Below are 24,146 nucleotides of genomic sequence, written 5' to 3' on the forward strand. Positions count from 1 at the left end.
TAACACAACTTCATACTGTCATATTTTTCTTATAAAACAGCCTTTTCTGATTCATATAAGCGTTTAAGGGTTTGCACTAAGAGATTTCCTGCAGCATCAGATCTATCTGCTCCACGGATGTGCTCACTGCCTCAGGAAGGTTTCTCCATATCATCTTCTGACATGTTTAACAAATCACCCAAGCACAATTGGTTCAAGAAAACTTTCATACCCTGTGGTAATGCATGTAAGTTCCCAGGGCCGTTAAACTGTCTTTTAGTGCCATGCAACAGCAAATCTCTGCAGCACTTTACATTTGCATCTATTCGTTTAGCAGATGCTTTTTCTAATTCCAGCAATTTATCCAACGAAAGGTTAACAACAGAAGCACATATTATACATATTTTGGCCATACTGAACACCTAAAGTTCACAAGTGAAGTCAAAGCTCATTCTGCAGTTGGTTCTTGTGCAAATGCTTAAAGGCACAGAATGATTAAGACATCAGTTTTTCCTTGTCATGACTCCCTTTGATGCGCCCCGGGCAGCAGATTTGGAATTTACTTCAATTTGGTGACTTCATAAAAGTACTATAATCATTTTTTAAAAAAAAATGAAAAATGGGATTTAAAGTACTAAAATCATTTAAAAAAAAAAGGGATTTAAAGTGGAGCAGCAGAGAGGAAACCAACTTGATAAACTCCACCAGAAACAATTTGTATAGAAATTATTTTGTCATAATGTCAACAGAAACCGCAAAAATGGGCATATCACATCATATTTGGTGGAAATCTGTAAATTACTGTCAGTTCTGGATAGCAACTGATTATATGTAATATGGATCATGTTTCAGAGTCAAACTTTTTACCTTTGACTCAAACATTTCATGTAGAAGAGCCAGTTTAAAATATTGAGGATGTAAATATAGCAGACATGCTTCATATATCTCTTGCATAAAGTGTCAACCTTCCCCTTGGTGCTGCAAGTGACATCTTAAGTGCTGTTTAAAAATATGGCTCATGATGACATCACATTGTCATAAAACGTGTATAATGCGATCTGAGCTTTTACATCTGAGGCATGGCTTAGTTGTAATTACAACAGCACAGCAAGCATTTTTAAACAGATTTATGATTTTTACATTAGAGGAAACATATTTGACTTTCAGAGGCGGACCAATTAAATTTATCCTACCAGTATCAATAATAATTTATTGACGTCTGTTGCCGTCTGTCTCCGACTCCTCCTCCCTGTAAGTCATTTTGAGTGCCTCGTTGTCCTGTCACATTTTTTGTAGCTTGTCAAATGGAGAGGTAATTCACTCACTGTACCATCAAGAGGGTTTGATCGTTTCCACATTTTTCAAAGAACTGAGATTTATCAGATGACAAGGTTGGGAATAGGGTATGTGATGTGACCCTTTTCTGAACTATGTAGGAAACATTCAGGAAAAGTAGATGTGATAAAAAGTTTCAACACACCTACTCTACCTACACCTACCCTAATTTTTTAATTATTATTTCTGCAATATACAAACTGAAGTAATGGAATGGTGTAGTGACCAAACAATTCCCAAATGATCTTATATTTTATGTTCTTCAAAGTCGACAGCCTAGATTCCAATCCTGTTCATTCTGGACCTGCTTAATGAGGTGCATTCTGGGAAGCTGTAATAGTTTTCCCTGCATGGTCCAACCCATCCATTGAAAAAAATAAATGTATTAAATAATATAATATAAAATATAATTATATAAATATAAAAATATGTAATATTATATATATATATATATTGTAGAGGTACAATTTATACAAAATTCATTTCAAGCATTTCAGCATAAGTCAATTTAATGATATGATAGATATAGACAAAGTTTTTTCTCCACTGATCCAACTCATCCATATTGTATAGAAATACTATAAAATATGAAACCTTTCACTAGCAATGTTCTGTTTGTAAAACACAACCTAAAAATTCCTTTAGAAATAATAAAAATCTTTTTAAAAAGACGTCCTTGTGTGTATATGACTACAAATTAAATTAAAGTAATTTCACTAAAAGGCTTTATTTTTGAGGTGAGACAGGGCTTCAGTTCCTAAAAGAGACATTTTTAGCTTGAGGATACTGATAGAAATCCAGTTTAGACCTGCATATTTTCTCAAAGGATTTTCCTCTGCCATCTGCCCATGATAGTTGTATTAAAGTTAGAGCGCAAGCAATTGTTATATTAGTATAATATCATTTAACTGAAGACAGTCTTGTTTATTTTTCCAGTGACTTTTTTTACACTACGTCTGTGAGCTAATGGCTGATAAAGACACACATAAAATGTTTGACAGGAGTACAGGAATCAAGCCTGTCAGAATAATCACCCTCCCAATCCACTGACAAAAGGGGGTTTTACTCTATGAGTCCCAGAGCAGTGAGCCGGTTACTGTCAGGATACTGGCACACTGAGCACAGAGTGATTACAGAGAGGGTATTACTGCATTATTCACAGAATAAATGCCTGGCCTCAATGAAACTTTGCCTATTCTGCCTCTAGCTCTTTCATACGGAGATATCACACACGATGAGGATGTAACTGGACATGAATGATTAACTTGATGACTGGATTATTAAGGAAACAGACAGTACAGCAATAAATATTTAGGTAAGGAACCACCATAATCGATTCCTACTGTTAATTTTCATACTATATTTGTTATTTTGTTGGACACAAGAAAGTAGAGAGTCTACATATTGAAAAGATTTCCTTTATGTGTTATGGCTATTGATATGAATAAGTCCAGAAAAAGTCCAGATCTTCATGATACAGAGTGTAAAATAGAGTATATTAATAGAATTATGTGTTAAATATTATATTATTTTTAGATATTATTTGTAGCAGAACAGAATAGGTTTAAAAAAAACGTTCACCTAAAAAAGGATCAAATGTGCATTTACTTGTGGAAAAAAGAACATCGTCATCAAATAAAATGTAAAGTTTTCTCAGTAAAATTCACTGGAATAGCAGCAGCATGCTTGTGTCACACTGTACCGCAGTGAAGTGATTTTGTAGCACCTTCAGGGCTAAAATGGACAGGCCACGTGCATGACTGCCTCAGGGTAGTTCATAGGATATTGCTCTTCCTGACCCTCATCATTTCTATTGTCAAGATTCCGATTTTTTAGATGCGGAACTTTGGGCCAGGTGTAAAAGTGTTGTAATGATCAGTTTGATTAATCACTGCAGTAAACTGCCTACAAATTGGAGTGGAGATGGCTTGAAAACATATTTCCTAGGAATAAAGAAAGCAAAAATCTAATTAGGTATTCATTACAGGGATTTTTACCACCGATAAGGATTTCTCATTGCCTAATTTTTTTTACTGTGGTAAAAATTACTGTAACGCACAGCTTAATGGATATACTTAACTTAATGGATATACTGCTGTCCCACAGTAGACTTTAATATAATCCTGTAGCACGATGTTTGGTTGTCAAACACAATTGTATTTACATATCATGTATAATGTTTTTACAATGTTTCTTCAATGCTGTTATTAAGGATCTGTCAGGATGTACTTAGGATGTCAAAAATGAATGCATTATTTTAGAGACATGTTTTCAAAAATGAATATGAAATGTATAATATGATTCATTTGTAGTGTGACGGCGTGAATAAGCAGGAAGAATGCAGTGTGGTGTGATGTTGTGTCTCCTGCTGCTGATACTGTCCTGTAGTGCTAGCAGCAAGAACAGAAGAAAGAACAGACAGAAACCTGACAACACTGTCATCCAAAATGAAGTCAGAAGTAAGTAATCTGTCTGTCTGTCTGTCTACCCAAACCTCTCTAATGTTTTTCAGGGTTTTTTTGTTGTTGTTTTTTACGATTGCTTGAACCAGTTTCTCAATACTTCGGTTACTTTTTCAAAACTCTTCACACAGTGAGCAAAACAGCAGCCTATGTGGGCTAAACTGTGGACAATTTTCCACTGCTTTGGCACAAAATGCATTCAATGACTATATATTTCAAATTACATTAATTATTTTCTCACTTTCTTACTCAGACACCACTGCCAAAATGTACCTACAGGCCAATTTGCATATTTACATATCTTTTCAAAACTGATCAAAACCTAGCATAATACAAAACTGAATAACTGAATAAAATGAAAATACCATAAAAATAATTAGATGTAGTTGAACACAGTTATTACCATATATACAAAAGGGGATTGGAATAATTTGTACTGTAATGTAAACATGGACCATGTAACAGACTGGAGTGAATTTTAATCAGTAGAGAGCTGTCGTTCTTGTTTTGAAAAACATTGCATATAGGCTACCTGTTATTACAGTTTATCTCAGTCGGTTTGGAACATATCTTGAATCATGCAAACCATCATTTGCAAACCAGTCATTTCTCGAAACAATTTGTACAAACAGCACTGCAAAATCCCTAGTTCACCTCTCAAAAGTAAGTATTATGTCAATGAACATATCAGTGCCATCAGAATGACAAGTCCTTGTGTCATTGTTCACAAACAAGATAGTCAAAATGCTTAGCCATGCTGTCAATAAAACTGTGTACTCTGACAGAATGTGACGATTTTTGATGACAGTGATTGAAAATCCACAAGGTGTAATGTTCAGTTTGATTTCCGTTTCGGTTTTCCTGGCTTCCTGGTAACTCATTGTTTCCTGTGTTTCCTTTCTTTTTTCCAATGTTCTCTTTTGTTGTCACAATGACTCATTGTTTGACTGATTGTATTCAACTGTTCCTTGTTCAGCCCTTTAATTACCCTTTTATAAATATTCCTCAGTTTGAGTTTTTATTTGTCCATTCTCATTTATTTTTAGTTGGATGATATTTTCATGTGTTCCAGATTTCTCCTGTGCTCCTGCATGTTTTTGTTTTGATTTATTGTTTAATAAATTGACTGCTGTATATAGATCCTGTCTCAACTTTTCCTTCCTGCAAATAACTGTGACAGAAGAACAGGCCTACATATGGATCTACCAGCAGTTCAGATTCTCCTCCTAAGCCAGGAGGACAGCACCCTTGAGGACCACACAATAAACTTTTCATAACTGGTGCCCTTGGTGCATTATCCCGATTCCTCCCCTGTGTGTTTTCTTAGAGCTGCTCTAAACAGTCAAACTAAAGCATGCTTGCCTGGAGATGGTCCTCGGAGGCGTTTTTGTGAATAGAGTTGAGTGGGTGTTATGCCACTCTGGTTCCTCCTGGACAGTGGTTGAGGAGGAAATAAAAGCTCCAGATCCCATTCAGCCCCTTGTCAAGCCTAACACTGACCCTGAGCCTGAGCCACGGAGCCAGATCCTGGTGCCACTTCCATCCCGGCGCTGGAGCCTGCCCCAAAGTCTGACCGGGGCGAGAGAAGGCACCAATGTCAATCCCAGAAGGTGTTTTAGTGGAGTTCGAGTGTTCTTCTGCCACTGAGGGTGATCTGAGCCCAGACCCTCCAAAATGGTATGATGATCTGGATTATGTTGGTGTCCAAAATAACGGTCTCCCCTAATCCTATCCAGTTTCCAGTCTCCTTTGTCACTGCTGGTTCTGCCCAGCTCCAAGTCTTTTTGTCACCACTGGTTCCACCCAGCTCCAAATCTCCTTCGTCGCAGCTAGTTAGACCCAGCTCCAAATCTCCTTCGTCGCCACTGGTCCCGCCCAGCCTCCCACTCCCTCCTCCTCTGACTACTCCATTAAATTTCTCAGCCCTGCCTCAGCTGGCTCCCTTCAGACCCTTGGCTCCTTCTTCAGTGGCTCCTTCTTCAGTGACTCTGCCCAGCTGCTTGGATCCGCCTTGGGCTTCCTTGGTCCACAGCCTTGGTGTGTTGATCCCCTGGCTCCACCTCGGGCCTCTGAGCCAATTACTCCACCTCGGCCCATCGACCAGTCAGCTCCAGCTAGGTTTCTTGCTCCCTTGGCTCCACCGGCTTCCTTGCCACTCCGACTCCACCTTGGTCTGTCGTCGCCTCAGCCACAGAATTCAGGGCCAACGACCGCACCTCATCCTTCCTCATCTCTGCTTCGGCTCCGTTGGACCCTGGCTTCACCTCAGCTGCTCGTCACCGCTGCTCCACCTTGGCCTCCTGATCTTCCAGTGTCGCCCAGTCTTCACCTCAGTTGTTTGGGCTCATGACTGCTGCATATAGATCCTGCCTCAACTTCTCTTTCTTTCTGCAACCAACTGTGACAGAAGGCTGCACTTTTTGTATAGCAAATATTACTTTCAACAGTACAAATGCATTGCTGTATGTGGTACAGTGACAGGATTCACAGTTACTATTTTCTGTTGATCTGACAACAAATTATAGTCTCCAAACCCTTTCACCATGCATCCTTACTCATGTTCTTCCTGGCTGTTGACTTTGTTCGTTTCCTTGTTGTTGTTGTTGTTGTTGGTTTCTTTTTTCATTGTCAGAAATTGTAACACTGTGTTGTGCTTTATATATTCTTGCCAATCGAAGGTTCATGAGATGCACCTCTGTAGATCATTAGTTGATTTAATGCTTTACATTCCCCGTTTATAGTGAGATTTAAGATATACCTGCGCAATTTATCAATACAGGACACATTTACAGAAGAGTGTAATAGAAATGTATAGAAAATATGCTTGACAGATTATGACGTTCAAACATTTTGCTTTTAATGATTTATGCAGTGAACCAATGCCTAGAGGTTTTGGGGGTAAGACTATGCAACAGAGAGTCAGAATAGTATATTCTGATCAACATGAGCAATTGATAATGTAGGAAACAGCAGACAATTGTACATAATCAATAGCATGAATGTACTAAAGCATTGACAATTTGATCAAAAGAATAAAAAATAGTTTTTTGCTTTTAAGTGACTAGATGATGTGGAGGTTGAACAGGTAGTTTTGAGAATTAGTTGTGATCTGAGAAATGCACCAAAGCATTTCAGAAAAAACTGTAGTGATTTTAAGGTCATTGTTTTTGTTTTTTGACAAAGTGTGTTTGTTGGGTGAAAACTACTTGCTAGTATGAGTTGATTTAAGACATGCATGAAGTGTTTTGGAAGTTTTGGTGCATTTTGGATGTAAAATGAACTGCTGTACAAAACTAAAAGTTGGTTAGGATAACTGTGTGATTAATTTTGAAAAAGTGTAATTTTGAGAAAGACCTAAATATTGAGAAATGTGTCCTAGCAATTATATATATATATATAAAGCTGTTGTTTCGTTTTTCTGCAGCTCTGTTCTGTCCAGTGGAGTTGGCTTTTTTGGTGGACAGTTCAGAGAAAGCTACAATGCTTCTGTTTGAGAGGCAGATGGATTTCGTGTTGCGCTTCAGCACCAGGCTGATGCAGATGCAGGTGCCCGGCTGGCGGATGCGGGTGAGAATCGCTGTCCTGCAGTACAGCAGCAACGTCTTAGTGGAGCACAACTTCCGGGACTGGCAGGACATAGATGTGTTCCAAAGCCGAGTGGATGCTATGACCTACATCGGCCAAGGCACCTTCTCAGCTTATGCCATCTCAAACGCCACTCAGCTCTTCGTCCGAGAGACAGCGGCCAGCAGCTTAAGAGCAGTGCTTCTGTTGACGGATGGGATTGACCACCCGCGCAGCCCCAGTGCTGTGACGGCAGCTGCAGATGCAAAGAGCAACAACATACGCATGTTTGTCATTGGGCTGTCGGGATCCACACGAGACGAGCAAGACAACGGTAGACTGAGGTCCATCGCCAGTGCACCGCCTCAGCAGCACCTGTTCAGCCTCACTGACCCACAACTAGATGAAAAGCTCTTCAGAGAACTGGTGAGTGTTTGGAGTAGGATATGTTTTCACCTGGAAGGCATAAGAGATGGTTAGGATCCATTTAACTAACAGGAAATGTTCTCATAACTTTGACTGACAACATTCTGGCAAGGTTCTCTCAAAGTTATTAACAAATGCTCTTCCAGTAACATTGATAGAACATTCATTCAGCATATTTTGGTCTTCTATAATGTTCTCAGACATTAGTAGAAACCATTAGTGGTCCTAACCACTCGTTTTGAAACAAAATTTCATATATGAACAATATCACAATTCCATCAAGATCTGTATGTATCTGTCAATGGTTTATACTTTTGTGTATCAGTCTACAATGCTCTCTTTTCTCTTTTACAGAGTGAACTTGCGAACACAGTTGTAAGTACAGTTTTTCAAACTGAATTTGAGATGTGATGGATAACAGTCATTTTACTATAATGACCAGCTAACTGTACATTATCCTACTTATTACATTAATGTTGTTGATAAATGAAAGCATGTATAAATGTCTGCAAAATTACAAAGCAAAAAGTCCACTTCAAAGGGAGTTTTTTCTTCCTAAAATGTACACTTCACAATTTTCCTAATTTAAATAATTCCCGCCCAAGGCATACGCAAATAGGGCAATTCCGAAACGTTCGAAAAAGGGGCTTCATAGAGACAGGAACTAAATAGAGCCTTACTTACAGACTAGGAAGGGAGATGTTGCATTAATGTAAAATATGTGAAAAATTATGTTTTTTGAACATTCAACCATGAAATCCTATTTGAGACCCCAAAAACAAAATCAGGACCTTGTAAAAGGACATAAAATGGCCTATTTTAAATAAAATAAAATAGTTACGGTTATGTTTGGTTCTATAGACTCTTATTTTGATATTCTGTTTTGTTTCCCTTGGTTTCTGTTTCCCTGCTGTGTTTAGTTATTCGAATTATCCCCAGCATTGTTATATTCCATGTTTGGTTATGCCCTTTGTCGTGTATCTTTCGTGTTCATTAAAGACTTTGTTATTTCTATGTCAGGGTTTGGATCACGACAATCATACACATGACAAAAATAAAATAAAATAAAAAGATAAAAAAATAAAAAATATGGCATGCTGACTGTATCATTTATCTCTAATGGCTTATTTCTCTGTTACAGTGTCCTCAGCCCAAATCCTGTCTGTGTGAGAAAGGAGAGAGAGGTCCTCCTGGAAAACCAGTGAGTTCATATCTAAATCAGTTTGATAGCCCAGTCAATTCGCATCATATCATATCCAGCTTTCTCTGCAGATTGATAAAATAGGAAATCATTGTAGATGTTCATAATCACAAATGTACCAACATGATTAATCTGTCATTTGCTCTTAAACAGTACAGCCAGGGTTATTACAGTAAACTAAAACCATAAAAACTTTTGTTTCTTGAAATAAAGGTAACACTTTATTTTGATTGGTCTCTTTTGAAAATTCTGTTAACTATAAGTGACTTTGCAACTACATGTCAACTAACTCTCATTAGAGTATTAGTAGACTGTCTGCTTATTATCTGCTAACACTGTATTGTGATGGTCATCCCACAGACATTCTACTGACTATAAGAAACTTTGCAATTAAATGTCAACTTATTCTAACCCTAACACTACCAGTCTACTAATATTCTAATGAGAGTTGTTATTATTAGACATGTACAGTAGGTGCAACGTTACTTTTAGTCAACAGAATGTCTTAAAGTGACAGAAAAAATTAAAATAAAACTATTTAATAATATTAACATCAATTACAACAGTCTCTCCATAATACTAAAATAACAGCGGGATTTTTTTTTTTTTATCAGTCTCTGAATACTCTGAATGGAGACAGCAGACCTATGATGTGGAAGACAGTTTCAAACACTAGTAGATCCTTGCCTGATCTGTGCACATGAACAAACAAAGTTAGAATTGTTTGAGGAAGAATTGTTAAACAGCAATAATCCTCTCTCTGAGCTGTGTTTGATCTGACAATGTGAGGCGGTTAACTCCATCGCTCTGAGTCTGAAAGCCCTGGTTTACAGCCAGAGCAGGTGGATTCAGGGCGATCAGAGAGGCGGTACATGAAAGCGTAGGAAGTGTTTCCCACACTGCAAGTGTAGCAGGTGCTGGAGCATTCAAGAGGACCCCCATGTGCTTTCAAATATGTGTACGCTTCACAGGGAGGGTTAAGATCAAGACCAGGGCCTAGTTGTCCAAAAGTAATCTAATCAGATTTCGGCTATTAGGTTGGCTCAAACCTTGAAAATGGGTCGTTCAAAAGAAAAAAGGATTCTGAAATTGGATTAGATCACAATATACAATATTGGTTTTGATCTGGAGCAAATTGTCAGTTTGTGTTTTTTTGCTTTCCCCCAAGACACTTTGCATTCACTTCACTCTCAAAACTTGAGTTCTTTGCAAATTAACACAAAGTTTGTTGGAAGAACGCAAAACTTTTGCAAAAGAACTCAAAAGCATTAAAATGTCACCCATTTTACATATTTTTTCCATCACCATGTCCCTTTAATGGCACAGTAAATGTCTTATTGTTTAAAGGAAATTGAAAATGAAAGGGCATGCTTGTTTGTTGTTTACTTTACCTTCAAATAAAACACTTCAAGTGACCCGACATCGACTCTTCTACCTTTTGATTCCAAATCTACATAAATCTGATCCAGATTAAACTTTCTGAACAGTGGGGCCAATGGAATTATGCAGAGATAAACAAACAAAAAGTTTTGCATCAACACTTGATCATTCTCATAAATCTATGTAGAATTTATGTGGAGGTCAAATCCACTGACTCACATAGAACGTAATGGGAAAGCTTTCACTTGTCAGTAAATACCTAGTTCCAGAGGTGTAAAGTCCAGGGGTCAGAAAGTAAAAGTCCTGCCATATGTTTATTCCACCCATGAACTCAGCCAGCTGATTTCATTAATTAGTTCTATCTCCTGGCTGAAAAACTGTGCCCATATCCACTAATTAGCAAATCCAGTTGAGCAATGCAAATCCAGTTGCATTGCTCACAGCAATGTCTGTGAATGTATTGGCAGTAGCCAGTCTCTGTACTTGCTCTGCTCTATTCCGCCAAGACCAAATACATTAACATTGCCATATCCATTACCATGCCAATCTCTATTACCATACCACTCTCCCGAGAGTTGTCATGACAGAAATATTGTTCAATTACACAAAGGAAATTTTATCCAACCATGTTATTTAAAATGTATGATTGAAGTTATTTTGCCTGCTCATTCTATAACTTCTTGTAAATATTAGGGTAAACCAGGCGATCTAGGAGTTGATGGGCCTCCTGGTCCTAAAGGATCTAAAGTAAGTCTCATTTTAATACAAATTCTGTGTTATTTTTTTTTTTGCTAAGATAATCAGAGTTCTGATTTTTGATTGGAAAATTATTTTATATGTAAATATATTACGTTAAAAGATAGAGCTGATACGTATGTACAGACCAGAATCAAGTATGGGCTGTTTTGAATTGAGCTAGTAAACTATCACCTAGCAACCAGCCAGAACATAGCAACACCCTGGCGACCACCCACTTCACCCTAGAATTGTGGAAGCGAGTTGTGCACAGGCAAAAGCCACTTGTATTTTCTTCAGAACATGTAAAGAATTGTTCTCAAATCTGATTTTAGGGTTTTCTCTTTTTATTCATAGGGAGAAGGAGGTTTAAATGGACGTCCAGGATTAGAGGGTATAAGGGTACTATATCCTCATATATTATTATGTATATATTTTTATTATATTAGCATAAATATTTTTTTGCATGTTCATTGGTTGATTTCTGACCGATAAAGTCTCTTCTTTTGTTACAGGGAAGACCAGGACCAAGAGGAGAAAAGGCTAGTATATTTGACTTAATGACTTCAGTAATTTTACTGTACAACATGAAGTACTGTACTGTACTGCACAACATGATTCTGCTTGTCAGTAAATGATGAAAGCTGTTTAATCCTGACTGATGCTTTCAAAACATCAGGAGACTATGTCACAGAAGACAGCCTGAGGATGAAGCGTTATAGATGATATTAGACACAGGACAATTAAATTAACTTTCACTCTCTCTCCATATAGGGGGGGAAAGGAGAATGTGGCACCCCAGGGGTGAAAGGAGATCAAGTACGTTTTAGTAAATGATTCTCTTGATCTGTGGTCTGCGGCCCACAATCTGTCATGATGATCCTGTCCTTCATTCCCACAGGGCCAGGACGGTGCTCCTGGACCACGTGGACAAAGAGGAGATCAGGTTGCCTTTTTTATCCCCTTTTTATAGTGTTAAAAATGTTGGGATTTGTAAGATTTAAAAACATTTTGTCACATGATCCTTTAGAAATCATTCTAATATGCTGCTCAAGAAACATTTATTATTATTATCAGTGTTGAAAACAGTTGTGTACAATTCTTTTTCTGGATTCTTTGATAAATAAAAAATTATCTTTAAAAATTATCATTATACAGAACCATTCAATAGTTTGTGGTTAGTTAGAATGTTTTTTGGGGTTTTTTTTGGAAAGAAATTAATACTTTTATTCAGCAAGAATGCATTAAATTGATCAAAAAAGTACGAACAATTATTATTTTACAAAAGCTTTCTATTTCAGATAAATGCTGTTCTTTTGAACTTTCTATTCATCAAAGAATCCTGAAAAAACATTACACAACTGTTTTCAACCTTGATAATAATAATAATACATGTTTCTTGAGTAGTAAATCAGAATATTAGAATGATTTCTGAATGATCATGTGAAACTGAAGATTGGGTTAATGATGCTGAAAATTCAGCTTTGACATCACAGGAATAAATTACATTTTAAGATATATTCAAATAGAAAACTGTTATTTTAAATTGTAATAATATTTCACAATATTCCTGTTTTTACTGTATTTTTGATCAAATAAATGCAGCCTTGGTGAGCATAAAAGAGTTATTTTAAAATTGTTAAAAAATCTTACCGATCCCAAACTTAACCAAACTATATATTTAAACCAAACTATATATCTATTTATGCATGGATTTACCCTGATTTATTATAAAAATTTGTTGCATTTTATATTATTTTCATAAAAAGTCATTATACTGTGCCTAATGCAAAAAATGCACTATTTGCTATTTTATCAAATATTTTGATTAAAAAAATAACAGCATAAATGCATAAATAAACAGCATAAATGAATCAAATATTACCATATTTTTCTTTGATTCTTACAATATATGCTGTTTTTGTTTTTATTTAATTTAATTATTATTAAATTAAATTATTGAATAAAATAATAAATTATTAATTATTATTTAATTACAGTAATGAATGAAGAGTAACATACCTCCTAAGCTCAGTGAGGAAATGATCCTGCTTACACAGTCAGATAGCCTCTCCTCTCCCTGCACATATGGAATGTGATTGAGGGATTAAGTGCTGTTCTTACACTAATGTAACATAGCTAAAGCAGTGAATCCAGGCCTACATGCCATTGTTCCTCTTTGACGGGTTTCTTTGTTCCTCTGGATTAGCATGGGGACAGGGGTTACTATCTCCTGCCCGCCTACTTCCATCTCTGTCCTTGTGGTTTTGGTTTGATGACAGTAGCCTCCGTTTTTTTGACCCGATTCAGATTTAGAGAGCTTCAGTTTCCCACACAGTCTATTCTCTGGTGTGTCTGGCTGTCATGTGTCTAGTTAAAACACATTATAATTGATGGCATACCTTGGTAGAGGTCCAGTACACTGTAAAAGTCCTTCAATATTTAAATAGACACACTCTTTCAGTACAACTAGCTCATAGATCATAGATGTGATTAGTGTGAAGTAAAATATATAATAATAGACTAATACATGAATATCTATCTGTTTTAGGGACTGAGTGGCAATCCTGGTGACTCTGGCCCTGAGGGCCCTGTTGGACCTAAAGTAAGAATATTGCATCTCACCATTATGATGTGATATTATGAATGGTAACATGAAAATGATATGGATCATGGAATGACAGTGACATCTTTCCCAGGGTGAGCGAGGACCTAGCGGACCCTCCGGACCTCCAGGGGACCCAGGGGTCGGGTTTCCTGGTGCAAAGGTAATGGCTTCAGATTAGTTTATTAGTTTTGATTTCAAGATAATGCCAAACATAATTTAATATCTGGTTAGACAACATGTCATGCATGCAGTTTATGTATTTTATGAATAATTGAGATAAGACAATTGTCACACCACAGAACTGTTTTCTTTCATATACACTTCCATTCATTAGTTTGGGTTCAGTACTTTTCCAGCAAGGATACATTAATTTTATCAAATGTGACAGCAAAGATTTTACGTTGTCACAACAATATTTAATTTCAAACAAATTGTATTCTTTGAACTTTCTATTTTTCAAAGAATCCTGAAAAAAAAATGGTATCATGGTTTCCACAAAAAAAAAAAATATTAAGCAGCACAATAACTTATATAACTTAAAAATAAGAAATGTTCCTTGAGCAGCAAAACAGCATATTAAAATGATTTATGAAGAATCATGTGATGCTGAAGACTGGAGTAATTATGCTGAAAATTCAGCTTTGCATCACAGAAGTATATATATATAGTTTTATATTACTGTTTTTACTGTACAGCTATGGTGAGCATAAGAGACTTAAATAAATTAATGTACGGACCACAAACTTTTGAACAGTAGTGTATCAGTATGCAGTTTTTATTATAATTATAATGGAATCATATCCATGTAAACTCTTTGTGTTTTGTAAGGGGGAGAAAGGTAGCCAAGGCAGACCTGGGCCCACCGGGCCTGTTGGGATAGGGGAGCCAGGAATGCCTGTAAGTGAAGTGATTCGGCAGTAACACCACTAGAGGGAGATACAGATCCTTGGTCATGTGTTTTTATGTAACAGGCAACTATCGGGCATCTTATCCACCGGGTATGTATAGTATAATGTACTAATATTTAATATCTGTTTGTTAGGGCCAACCAGGACCTCAAGGAGTTCAAGGCAACCAAGGGTTTCCAGGAGAAGGTTTACCAGGGCCAAAGGCAAGAATTAATAAAAACTCCATCTTCCTCCCCTTGTGAAAAAGAAGTGTGCTTAATTGTTTAAAAATGAGTAAAAAACTGGCAAGCCACTTAAGTGCACTAAAGAGAGTACACTTTCATGACTATTTCTTAAAACATTTAAGCACACTTTTTAAAAATGGATTCAAAAGTGAATAATGTCAAATTCAATTTTTTTAAGTACATTTGAATTTTAATCATTATGTTTTAATAATCTTTTTTCGTGCTTTAAAGAAGTGCACTTATTTTGATGTGTTGACTAACATATTAAAGAACTATAGCTATAGCTATATATTATAACAACTAAGTATTTGGTAATTTAGTTAAGTTTTTTATTCAATATTTAGTTTAAAGTTAAGACTAAATTGCAACTTCATTTATACTTACATTTAAAGTATGTACTAAACATTATAAGTGTGTAATTAAAAATATATTTAAATACTTGTATATTTTAGTTTACCATAATATTTTAGCATATTTATTTAGCTTGTCAGTACATTCAGTACACTTTAACCATATTTCATTTACAATAGAAATAAATATGAAATTACATTTAAAGATGTATTTAAGTCATACTTAAGTGGGTCAAAAAAGCACCCTAAAGTTCAGCTAATTGCATTTATTAAAAATTTTAACTATAATGCATTTTCATTTAATTTTAAAATAACATGTAATTAAGTGTCTGAAAACATTACATACATTAACACACTCAGCAGGGACGTGCACAGACATTTTGAGGGGCAGGGGCTCAAGTGAAATAAAGGGCACTTCTCATAATTACGTATTTTTTTATTTATTTTTTTAAACAAAAAAGTATATATATTAACGCAACTCTGGACTTAGTTTCACATTTGAGGGAGGACTGTATCATCATCATTCATCATCAAATAAAACCTTCAAAATCCACATTTAGATGGAGTTTGTTTTAAACCTACTACACTCTAAAAAATATTCTGTGGCTTAGTAAATATTACAGAAAATATTTAACTTTATTAACTTAATAAAATCTTACTTGATTGTTTGAATTAAACTTACCAAAATAATTGAGTAAAAATTCAATAAAAGCCAATGTCATGTATGTGTTTGTGGTTGTATGGAATACTATTTTATAAAGGTTTAGAGGAAATAAAAAAAAGTTAAATTACTCATAAATAAAAAGTTAATTTATAAATATTGTTATTTGTAATGTTTAATGTTAACTTATTTCTACTCAGTTTTATTTATTAATGTACCAGATGCAGTTACTCAAATTTACTACATTTTTTAGAGTGTATCCTCCATCTGTTTGCATCTGTAGATTTCTTCTAAATTCACCAATTTAGATTTCTAAATTTCAGGGGGAAAGACTCTTGATGTAAGTCATTAACTGAGGACGTTCTGTATGCAAATTAGGCGTCAACTAGTTAAAATGCGCACATTTGCATCTAATTGACAGGGCAATGCAGGTAAATAGGATAAACAAAATAACTAAAGCATATCACCTGGTGGTGATATATGCTTATTTTATTACTAACTTATTTTATTACATGGCTTGGTTGAATTCCAATGTAGAATGCGGTCTGTTATTTCTTGATAACAGACCGCTGTGCGGAGTATAACAGACCGTTGCCATGATAAACAGAGCATTGCTATGGACTCACAGGATTCTAACCGTAGAGACGGAGCGTACTATTTTCTTTAGCGGAAGCAATACAATCGGGTTTAAATCAATAAACTCCCTTTTAAATCAATATTTTGATATTTGAGAGAGAGGGAGCGCTTCAGAACTCCTGACCTAATATTTAGATATACTATTCTTTAATAAATATATTTGTTTGACAGGGAAGCTGTGCGCAAACAGGAATATATATTATTTTTCAAAAATAAAAAATAAGCACCCCAGAAAAAAGGGCACTTTCTCTCCAGAAATAAAAAGGGCAGGTGCTCAAGCCCCCTTTGATGTCTATGTGTGCACGTGCCTGACACTCAGGTATATTCCTTTAAAGTGTATCATTTCCTTAAGTACTCTTTTTGCTATGTAAAAATGGTAGTATGCTAAATGCGCTGCTCATTTGATTGACATCTAATTATGTACTGAATAATGTAATGATGCTTTCAGGGTGACCGGGGATTTGAGGGTCCTAAAGGTGTACGTGGACCTCCTGGGTTTAGCATCAAGGGTGATAAGGTAGAATACATTATCAAAAAATTAAAAAATGACATGCTGTTGTGGAGTGTAATCAGATCCAACAATAAGACACTGCTCATTTCTCTCTTCTGTAGGGTAACACAGGGGAACTGGGTTTACCTGGACTGATGGGATTTCCAGGAGTAGGGATCCAGGGTGAAAAGGTAAAGCAAAGTTCTTATCTATCCATAGGCTGCACCCAAATGCCTACATTGTTTTATAGGAAATCATAGTACAACATTCAATTTGAAAATACTTTTTGATGTGGTATCTCTGGCTGCAGGGAGACCTGGGACCCATTGGACCACCTGGACCAAGAGGCCCCTCTGGAGTGGGGATGGTGGGCCCTAAGGTGCAGTGTGTGTGTGTGTGTGTGTGTGTGTGTTTATGTGTGTATGTGGTTCAGGTAAACCCTACATTATATTATTCCACAATGATGGAAATCCTTTTCCGTGTGGGGTAATATTTTGGTCCCCATGAGGAAAACAGGAAGCCTGTGAAGGGATCGGTTCAAGGTGCGCAGGTCCAGGATTGGCGGTAACCCACCGGTCTTAGAATCCGGACTTCATTTCATAGGCTGGAGGGACAATCTCGATCGCACCTTTCGCCAGTAAGGTAGTGACCTCTGCACGCATGACAGGGGCACACACCCACAGCATTAGCATGGTGCCACCCACCATAGTGTAACAGACTCCCCGGAAGCGGGGAGGAGATCGTATGAATCGCATAGCCGAGCCTGATGGTTCTCGCGACCCAGCGGGACAGGTTGGGAAGCTCTAGCCAGGCTCCCAAGAACTGAACCAGTGGGGTCATGCTAACCACAGATGTACCTTTGGTGGGGCAGCGAAGCGGAATGACTGGCCCGGACAAGGGAGGCATAGTGTCCCGGTGTGGGGGCACGGTCATAAGCCGCGCCCTGACATGTAGGCCAGGGAAGGACCAGTGTTCCACGGGGGTCTGCTCTGACAGGGGTCTGGCGACAGAGGGGGACAAGAGTGGCAAGGCAGAGCGTCGCACACTGCCATCCACGGCCTCTTGGGGATCGGAGGAAGGGGCATCAGTTCTTAGAAAAAAGATTTTCCCCCGGCCCTCCGCTGGGGGAAGGAGTGGTCCTGCTACCAGCTCCTGAGAAGAACTGAGCCCTAACTTCAAGCTGCCCATCTCAGGAGTGCTGCTTAGCCTGGCGTTTTGCCGGCTAAGGGGCGGAGACGGGCGGTGCTGCCGCAGGGAGGCGGCCTCAGCATGAAGCAGACTAAGGAACCGCTTGTATGGATGACCGTCGGTGCAGAAGGGCCTCAGTCTGCTTCTGGGGGGTCGAAGACTGTTGGGTGCAGTCCTCAACCACAGCGCTGAAGAGCCCAGCCTGGGACATGGGGGAGCTGAGAAAACGAGTTGTCAGACCCCCTCACATCAACCTGGCTGAGCCCATTCCTGGACCACACTTGTGGACATCACCTGGCCCAGGGATCACGCAGGTACCAATGTCGCCCGTAGAGCGAGGTCTGTACAGTGCACGGCGGATCGACCAGCCCGGACATGGGAGGCATAGCGTCCCTGTGTGGGGGCGTGGTCGAGTTCCCGCGTTCTGTCAGTGTTGGCCAGGGAAGGACCAGCGATAAGTCATAAGGGAACTCTCGCAACCTGATGCACGTCCGGGAAGAAAGGCACTGGGGGCGAGTACTGGTAGTGCAGCACGCGCCGCACGCGCCGCACCTAGAAACCAATCGTCCAGCCTGCAGCGCTCGGGGGAGGGCAGCGCCACTCCAACAGATGCTTTCAGCTGCCCGGGAAAGCATGGCCATCAGCTCAGGGTCTGACTCGGCTAACGCTGGCACTCTCGAGGGAGGCAACGCAGTCAAATCCTCATTTCCAGAGGATTCAAGCCCGCCTTGTGATGCTGTGAGTGACATGACATCATCTGCCGGAGCCCCGAATGAAAACACTGGGTCCCCGAGAGGAACCAGGCACACACGGAAGCGCCATGGTTTGCGATGTGGAGGGGGGCGTGGCCCGAGGAATTACTCGTCAGTTATTGTGCCACACCGTAACCCTCAGATCACCCTGGCCACCAGCCAAAGTATCCCCTCTCGAGGAAGAGATATATTGGGGTGTGGCAGAGGGGACTCTACCCACACGGAGATCATTGAGTCTCGATCTAAACATCGCGATGGCCATGTTCCCGCAAAAAAAACATGACTCATCCACGAGTGCTGCCGAGCATGATTAAGCCCAACACGCCAAACAGCGCTCGTGACCGTTAGGCAGATGAATCACACACCCACACTCACTTGAAAAAGACGTGCCACGTGCAGCTCTTTTAGAGAGAGGAAAAAGCTCAGCAGAGTGCTGAAGCGCCCAGGGAGAAACACACACACTGTCGGCAGATCACTCCAGCAAAGACCAGCAGCAGGCAATGTGATCTCGCTAGAACGTGCCTTTGCACCAACACACTGGAGAGCCGCTCGTCTCGTAGAGTGAAGATAATTCAGAATGGCTTGTGGGAGTGAAGAAAACTCTTGGCTCCGAAGCGAAAACATAACTGCATGTTGCCAGCATACTTCCTTAAATACCCACGAGGTGGGGCAGAGTTACGCTATGCAAATTCCGCAGACCCATGGCATTTTCTTGCCATTGGCTCGTTTTGTATTCTCGAAGGTGAGAGGCTTTCTAAGTGAAACCCCATTCGTCGTCACGACGTAACTCGTAGTGACCATGAAAGGGAATGGAAGTAGGGTTGTGCCGATAGACGATAGTATCGTGTATCGACGATAGACAGAGATATCGCCGATGGCAGATGCCTTTGACGATATCAATACGATAATTGGCTCGTTTTTCCATTAATGTATTAAATCATTATTATTATTATGAAGCTAGTATAGTTATTAAATTAATTAGGAACTACAATTATATTTGCCTTGCCTAAATTCATAACGACATCACCACATAACCACACTTGCGCCATATCACGCGCGTATGAGGACTCCTCAAAGAAAATGTTTTTAAAACAGACAAAACAAAAACTACATCCCACAACGAAATTTCATTGCAAGGTGATCCATTCACAAATTGTCAAGAGTGCTTTATAATTTTTATACAGAGCCTAGATGAAGACGCGGCATCGTTGTTCGTCAGTAGGCCTATTTTGTTTCCATAGCACATTAACAAAATATTTAATGACACGAATAACACTAAAAACAATACAATTACAAAATATTAATTATAATAATAATATCAATAAAATGATATAGGCCGCCTAGGCCTAATAAAAGTCTTTAGTTCACGAAGCATCTGTGAAACTCTGCCATCTGTGAAAATCAAGCAACTTCAAACTTGTTTAACAAGAAATATTCTTCTAATTTTTTCGCTGTCAATAATGTAAGTCCACAAGAGAAATATTCAGCCAGTAAATTAAGATAGTTGCTGTAGCCTACCGTTATCCACCGTCGACTCTGAGAGAACGCGCCGTTAATGCAGCGAAAGCTCAGTCCGTTTCTGCTTTCGTTTTCAGGGATTGAGCGCGTTTACATGCACGTTATTAACTCGATTATGCTGAATAAACTGACAATGCATGTGGTCATGTAAACGCATTAACCCGTTTTCCTTTATCAGAGTCAAGTCATAGGTTTAAGTCGGCGTATAACCGATCGACTTTTAGATTTTTGCCTCTGATTTCTCCTGGCATTTAAAACACCTGCGTTATTGAAGTGCGGTGCGCATGTGAAGTGCATCCAGACAGAGAGAGCACTGGTAGGAGGACATATATCGCAGACTCCGACTCTTTCTTGAATAAAGAAATTAAAACGTGTTCGCATCTCGTCAAACAGTCAAAATGCTGCATATCTGTAACGGCATGAGAGGATAATGTGTGTCCGTAAATTTCCCGCTGACATGTTGAAATACTCCGAGTCAGATACAAGAATGATTAGGATCTTTTTTTTACCTCACTATACCAGGAAATAACCTGATTTAGCCTATTAATAAACACTCCACCTTTGCTAGCAAAATAGAAAAAAGATTCTCATTTAAAACGAAGTAATAAAAACAAGCAAATTGATGAGTAAATAAGCAAGTTAATAATCAAATAATAAGCCCCGCCCCCTCACGATAATATCGTGTATCGCCGATCTCACAGGCTGACGATAGGACGATATGAAAATGGAGCATATCGCGCAACCCTAAATGGAAGTTATAAATTATCGCTTTGGCAACTAACTGAAATACTGTAAATTTGTTGTAAATGCGTTACTGTAAATATGTCACTGTAAATACTAAAATGACTAAAACTGAAATAAGTATTCATTAAAGCTATATAGAAATATAAACAATTTGGGATGAATTATTCCATTAATGGTTTGTGTGATTATCAGTGTTTGTGATTGTATAAATTTGTTCCCAGGGAGATCAAGGCTTTCCAGGAGAATCTGGCCCACAAGGTGAGAGAGGAATAGGAGAACCAGGACCAAAAGTATGTACAATTTTAATGTCCTCAAAAACCAAATTAAATATTATAAAATAAAATATTATTATAGAATCTGTTTTGTGTAATAGTGATATAGTTGTTTCATGATTTTAGGGTGAACCAGGACCAGATGGAGCACCTGGTATTCCTGGCATCCCAGGTGAAGATGGCTCTGTGGGTCCAAAGGTACAGTGAAACACAACATCCTGGGTCACAGGTTTCTTGTAATATGGTTACTATTTCATTTAAAAATTAACCAATGGATCGTCACTTAAGCTACCCTTAATAATTAAAGAATGTCATATAAAGTCATAAGTTTTAAGGTGTGGCTTAAATGTCTGCATATTTTTGGGGCCACTGTGACTATAACACATTCTTATTTTTTGATAGCAAATACAGGAAAGCTTCAATAAAGCACACATGCATTGCTTTCCTATATTGTATCCTCACCTGGGCATTTCTGTCTTTTCTTTATTTATGTTAGGGTGAGATGGGTTTACCTGGTGTACGAGGTCCAGAGGGCTCACCTGGGAAAGGAATTCCCGGTGAGAAGGTACAATAACGTTTCTTTCTAAAAATATTTCTTACTTACCACAATTATATGGATTAAGTTATAATTGAAAAGCATCTCTCATGGTTAAACAGTGAGTTATACATTCAGTGAGTATAGGAGTCAATATTTGCCCTTTTTTGGGAGACAATATAATATATTTTCTGCCATTTGCCATCTGCCATTTTCTTCATTCTCTGCAAACAATAAAGTAGTTAAACACAGGTTGTAACCATTTCAAATGGTGGAAAGATATCTGTTTAGAATAGATAATTTAGTTTAGGGCTGAGTCTCACAAAACCAGCCAAGTCCAGGTTGTATATCACATTGTTATCAAAAGAAAGTACAATTCAAAAGTTTGGGGTCAGTAAGATTTAGCTTTTTTGTTACACTATTTTAAGGTGTCCTTGTTACAATGTAACTACACATTTAAGTACTAAATCATATTCATTAACAACATGTACTTACTATAAGGGCTAGAATTAAGGTTTGGTTTAAGGTTAGTTGCATGTAATTATGCATAATTTACTGTTTTTACTACAGTAAGTACATGACTGTAAAATAAAGTGTCACGGAATTTATACTTTTATTCAGAAGGGATGTGTTGAATAGATCAAAAGTGAAAGTAAAATCATTTATAATGCTACAAAATATTTTTTTCAAATGAATGCTGTTCTTTTGATCCTTCTATTCATCAAAGAATCATGAAAAAAAATGTATCACAGTTTCCACAAAAATATTAAACAGTACAACTGTTTTCAGTATTGATTAGGCCTATTATAATAAATGTTTCTGGAGCAGCAAATCAGCATATTCGAATGATTTCTGAAGGATCATGTGACACTGAAGATTGAAGTAATGATGCTGAAAATTCAGGTTTGCATCACAGGAATAAATTACATTTTAAAATTATATTCAAATAGAAAACAGATATTTTAAATTGTAAACTTATTTAAAAATATTACTGTTTTTACTGTATTTTGGATCAAATAAATACAATATTTGTGAACATAAGCCATTTTTTCAAAAACATAAAGTAATGTTGTAATATTATTATTTTTGTAATTTTATTTTACATTTTCCTTAATTTTTTTAGTATGGTAGTATTTGTTCTACTGCCTTTTTGCAAATTTGAATAAACACTGTATTTTTACTGTCACAGCAATAATGATGCAAATCAACATAGTCTTAACATCAACCTTGAAAAATGAAAATTACAAAAAAACTCAAAAGCAAATGTCTTAAAATATGCCTATTTTAAGACATGCGTAGTCCTAAAAATAGCCTTCATTTTCTTGCAAAATATAACATCTTAATATCTTACATGTGTATTCATGAGGCTTGAGTTTATACAAAACTGCATAACATCATGCCACTCAACTCCATTTCAAAGTTAGTCAATGATCAAAAAGCTGAATAATCTCAAATACTGTCTTTGAATGTATTGAAGTGGAAAATGTCACTGTCACATAATCACACTAAATAGTGTTTATGAATCTCTCCACAGGGGGACAGAGGTGACAGAGGATCTCGGGGTCTCCCAGGAAGCCCTGGAGCAGCGGGACCCCCGGGGGCCAAGGTGGGTGGGACACATTTAACCTTTACATTTAATTTTGCAGTGTGGAGGTTAATGTCCAGGTTGTTATGTTTCAAGGTTTAGAATGTCATATTTCATGATCAGATGACTTTTAAGGAGTTCATAAAAGGTCTTTAGGGTTTAGTTGTACACTTTTATGGTTGCTCATAATCAATCATTTAACAGTCGGCCTTGGGTAGTGAGAATATTCATCCATAAACTAATAAAATACATTACAAATCTAAAATGTATTTCCTAGACTTTGTCACTAAAAAGTTGTTGGAAATAGGCACAAAGCAACAACTCTCATATAGGACATGCTGGATTCAATATATTATCTCATCAGTCTAAATTAATTTATTATTTCAAAACCTACAAAATGTAATATATTTTTACAATCACTAGGACACATTTCTCAATACTTAGGTCACCTTTTCAAAACTCTTCACACAGTGAGCACAACAGCAGTATATGCGTCATTTCATTACCATCTATACTAAAAAAAAGCAGAGTGTCATTCTTGTTTGGTAACAAAACTTTACAAAAGAAAACATTGTATAATGCTACCTGTTGTT

General features: G+C 37.7%; 1 protein-coding gene across 1 annotated transcript in view; it reads left to right on the top strand.

The window, feature by feature from the left end:
- Positions 1 to 3,652: 3,652 nt before the first annotated feature.
- col28a1a (collagen, type XXVIII, alpha 1a) overlaps positions 3,653 to 24,146 on the top strand; it is a gene marked incomplete at its 5' end in the record, with an annotated part of 31,991 nt that continues 11,497 nt past the window's right edge. Inside the window, 20 exons of the mRNA XM_084131005.1 lie at positions 3,653 to 3,773; positions 7,201 to 7,766; positions 8,121 to 8,141; positions 8,908 to 8,967; positions 11,041 to 11,094; positions 11,440 to 11,484; positions 11,598 to 11,624; positions 11,857 to 11,901; positions 11,984 to 12,028; positions 13,634 to 13,687; positions 13,782 to 13,850; positions 14,519 to 14,587; positions 14,733 to 14,801; positions 16,918 to 16,986; positions 17,082 to 17,150; positions 17,270 to 17,338; positions 21,383 to 21,451; positions 21,560 to 21,631; positions 21,930 to 21,998; positions 23,503 to 23,574. Of these exons, the coding sequence (XP_083987131.1) occupies positions 3,653 to 3,773; positions 7,201 to 7,766; positions 8,121 to 8,141; positions 8,908 to 8,967; positions 11,041 to 11,094; positions 11,440 to 11,484; positions 11,598 to 11,624; positions 11,857 to 11,901; positions 11,984 to 12,028; positions 13,634 to 13,687; positions 13,782 to 13,850; positions 14,519 to 14,587; positions 14,733 to 14,801; positions 16,918 to 16,986; positions 17,082 to 17,150; positions 17,270 to 17,338; positions 21,383 to 21,451; positions 21,560 to 21,631; positions 21,930 to 21,998; positions 23,503 to 23,574 (1,734 nt within the window). The remainder of the gene's footprint in view (positions 3,774 to 7,200; positions 7,767 to 8,120; positions 8,142 to 8,907; positions 8,968 to 11,040; positions 11,095 to 11,439; positions 11,485 to 11,597; positions 11,625 to 11,856; positions 11,902 to 11,983; positions 12,029 to 13,633; positions 13,688 to 13,781; positions 13,851 to 14,518; positions 14,588 to 14,732; positions 14,802 to 16,917; positions 16,987 to 17,081; positions 17,151 to 17,269; positions 17,339 to 21,382; positions 21,452 to 21,559; positions 21,632 to 21,929; positions 21,999 to 23,502; positions 23,575 to 24,146) is intronic.

Source organism: Abramis brama, assembly GCF_963993115.1.
Source record: "Abramis brama genome assembly, chromosome: 12".
NCBI lineage: Eukaryota > Metazoa > Chordata > Actinopteri > Cypriniformes > Leuciscidae > Abramis > Abramis brama.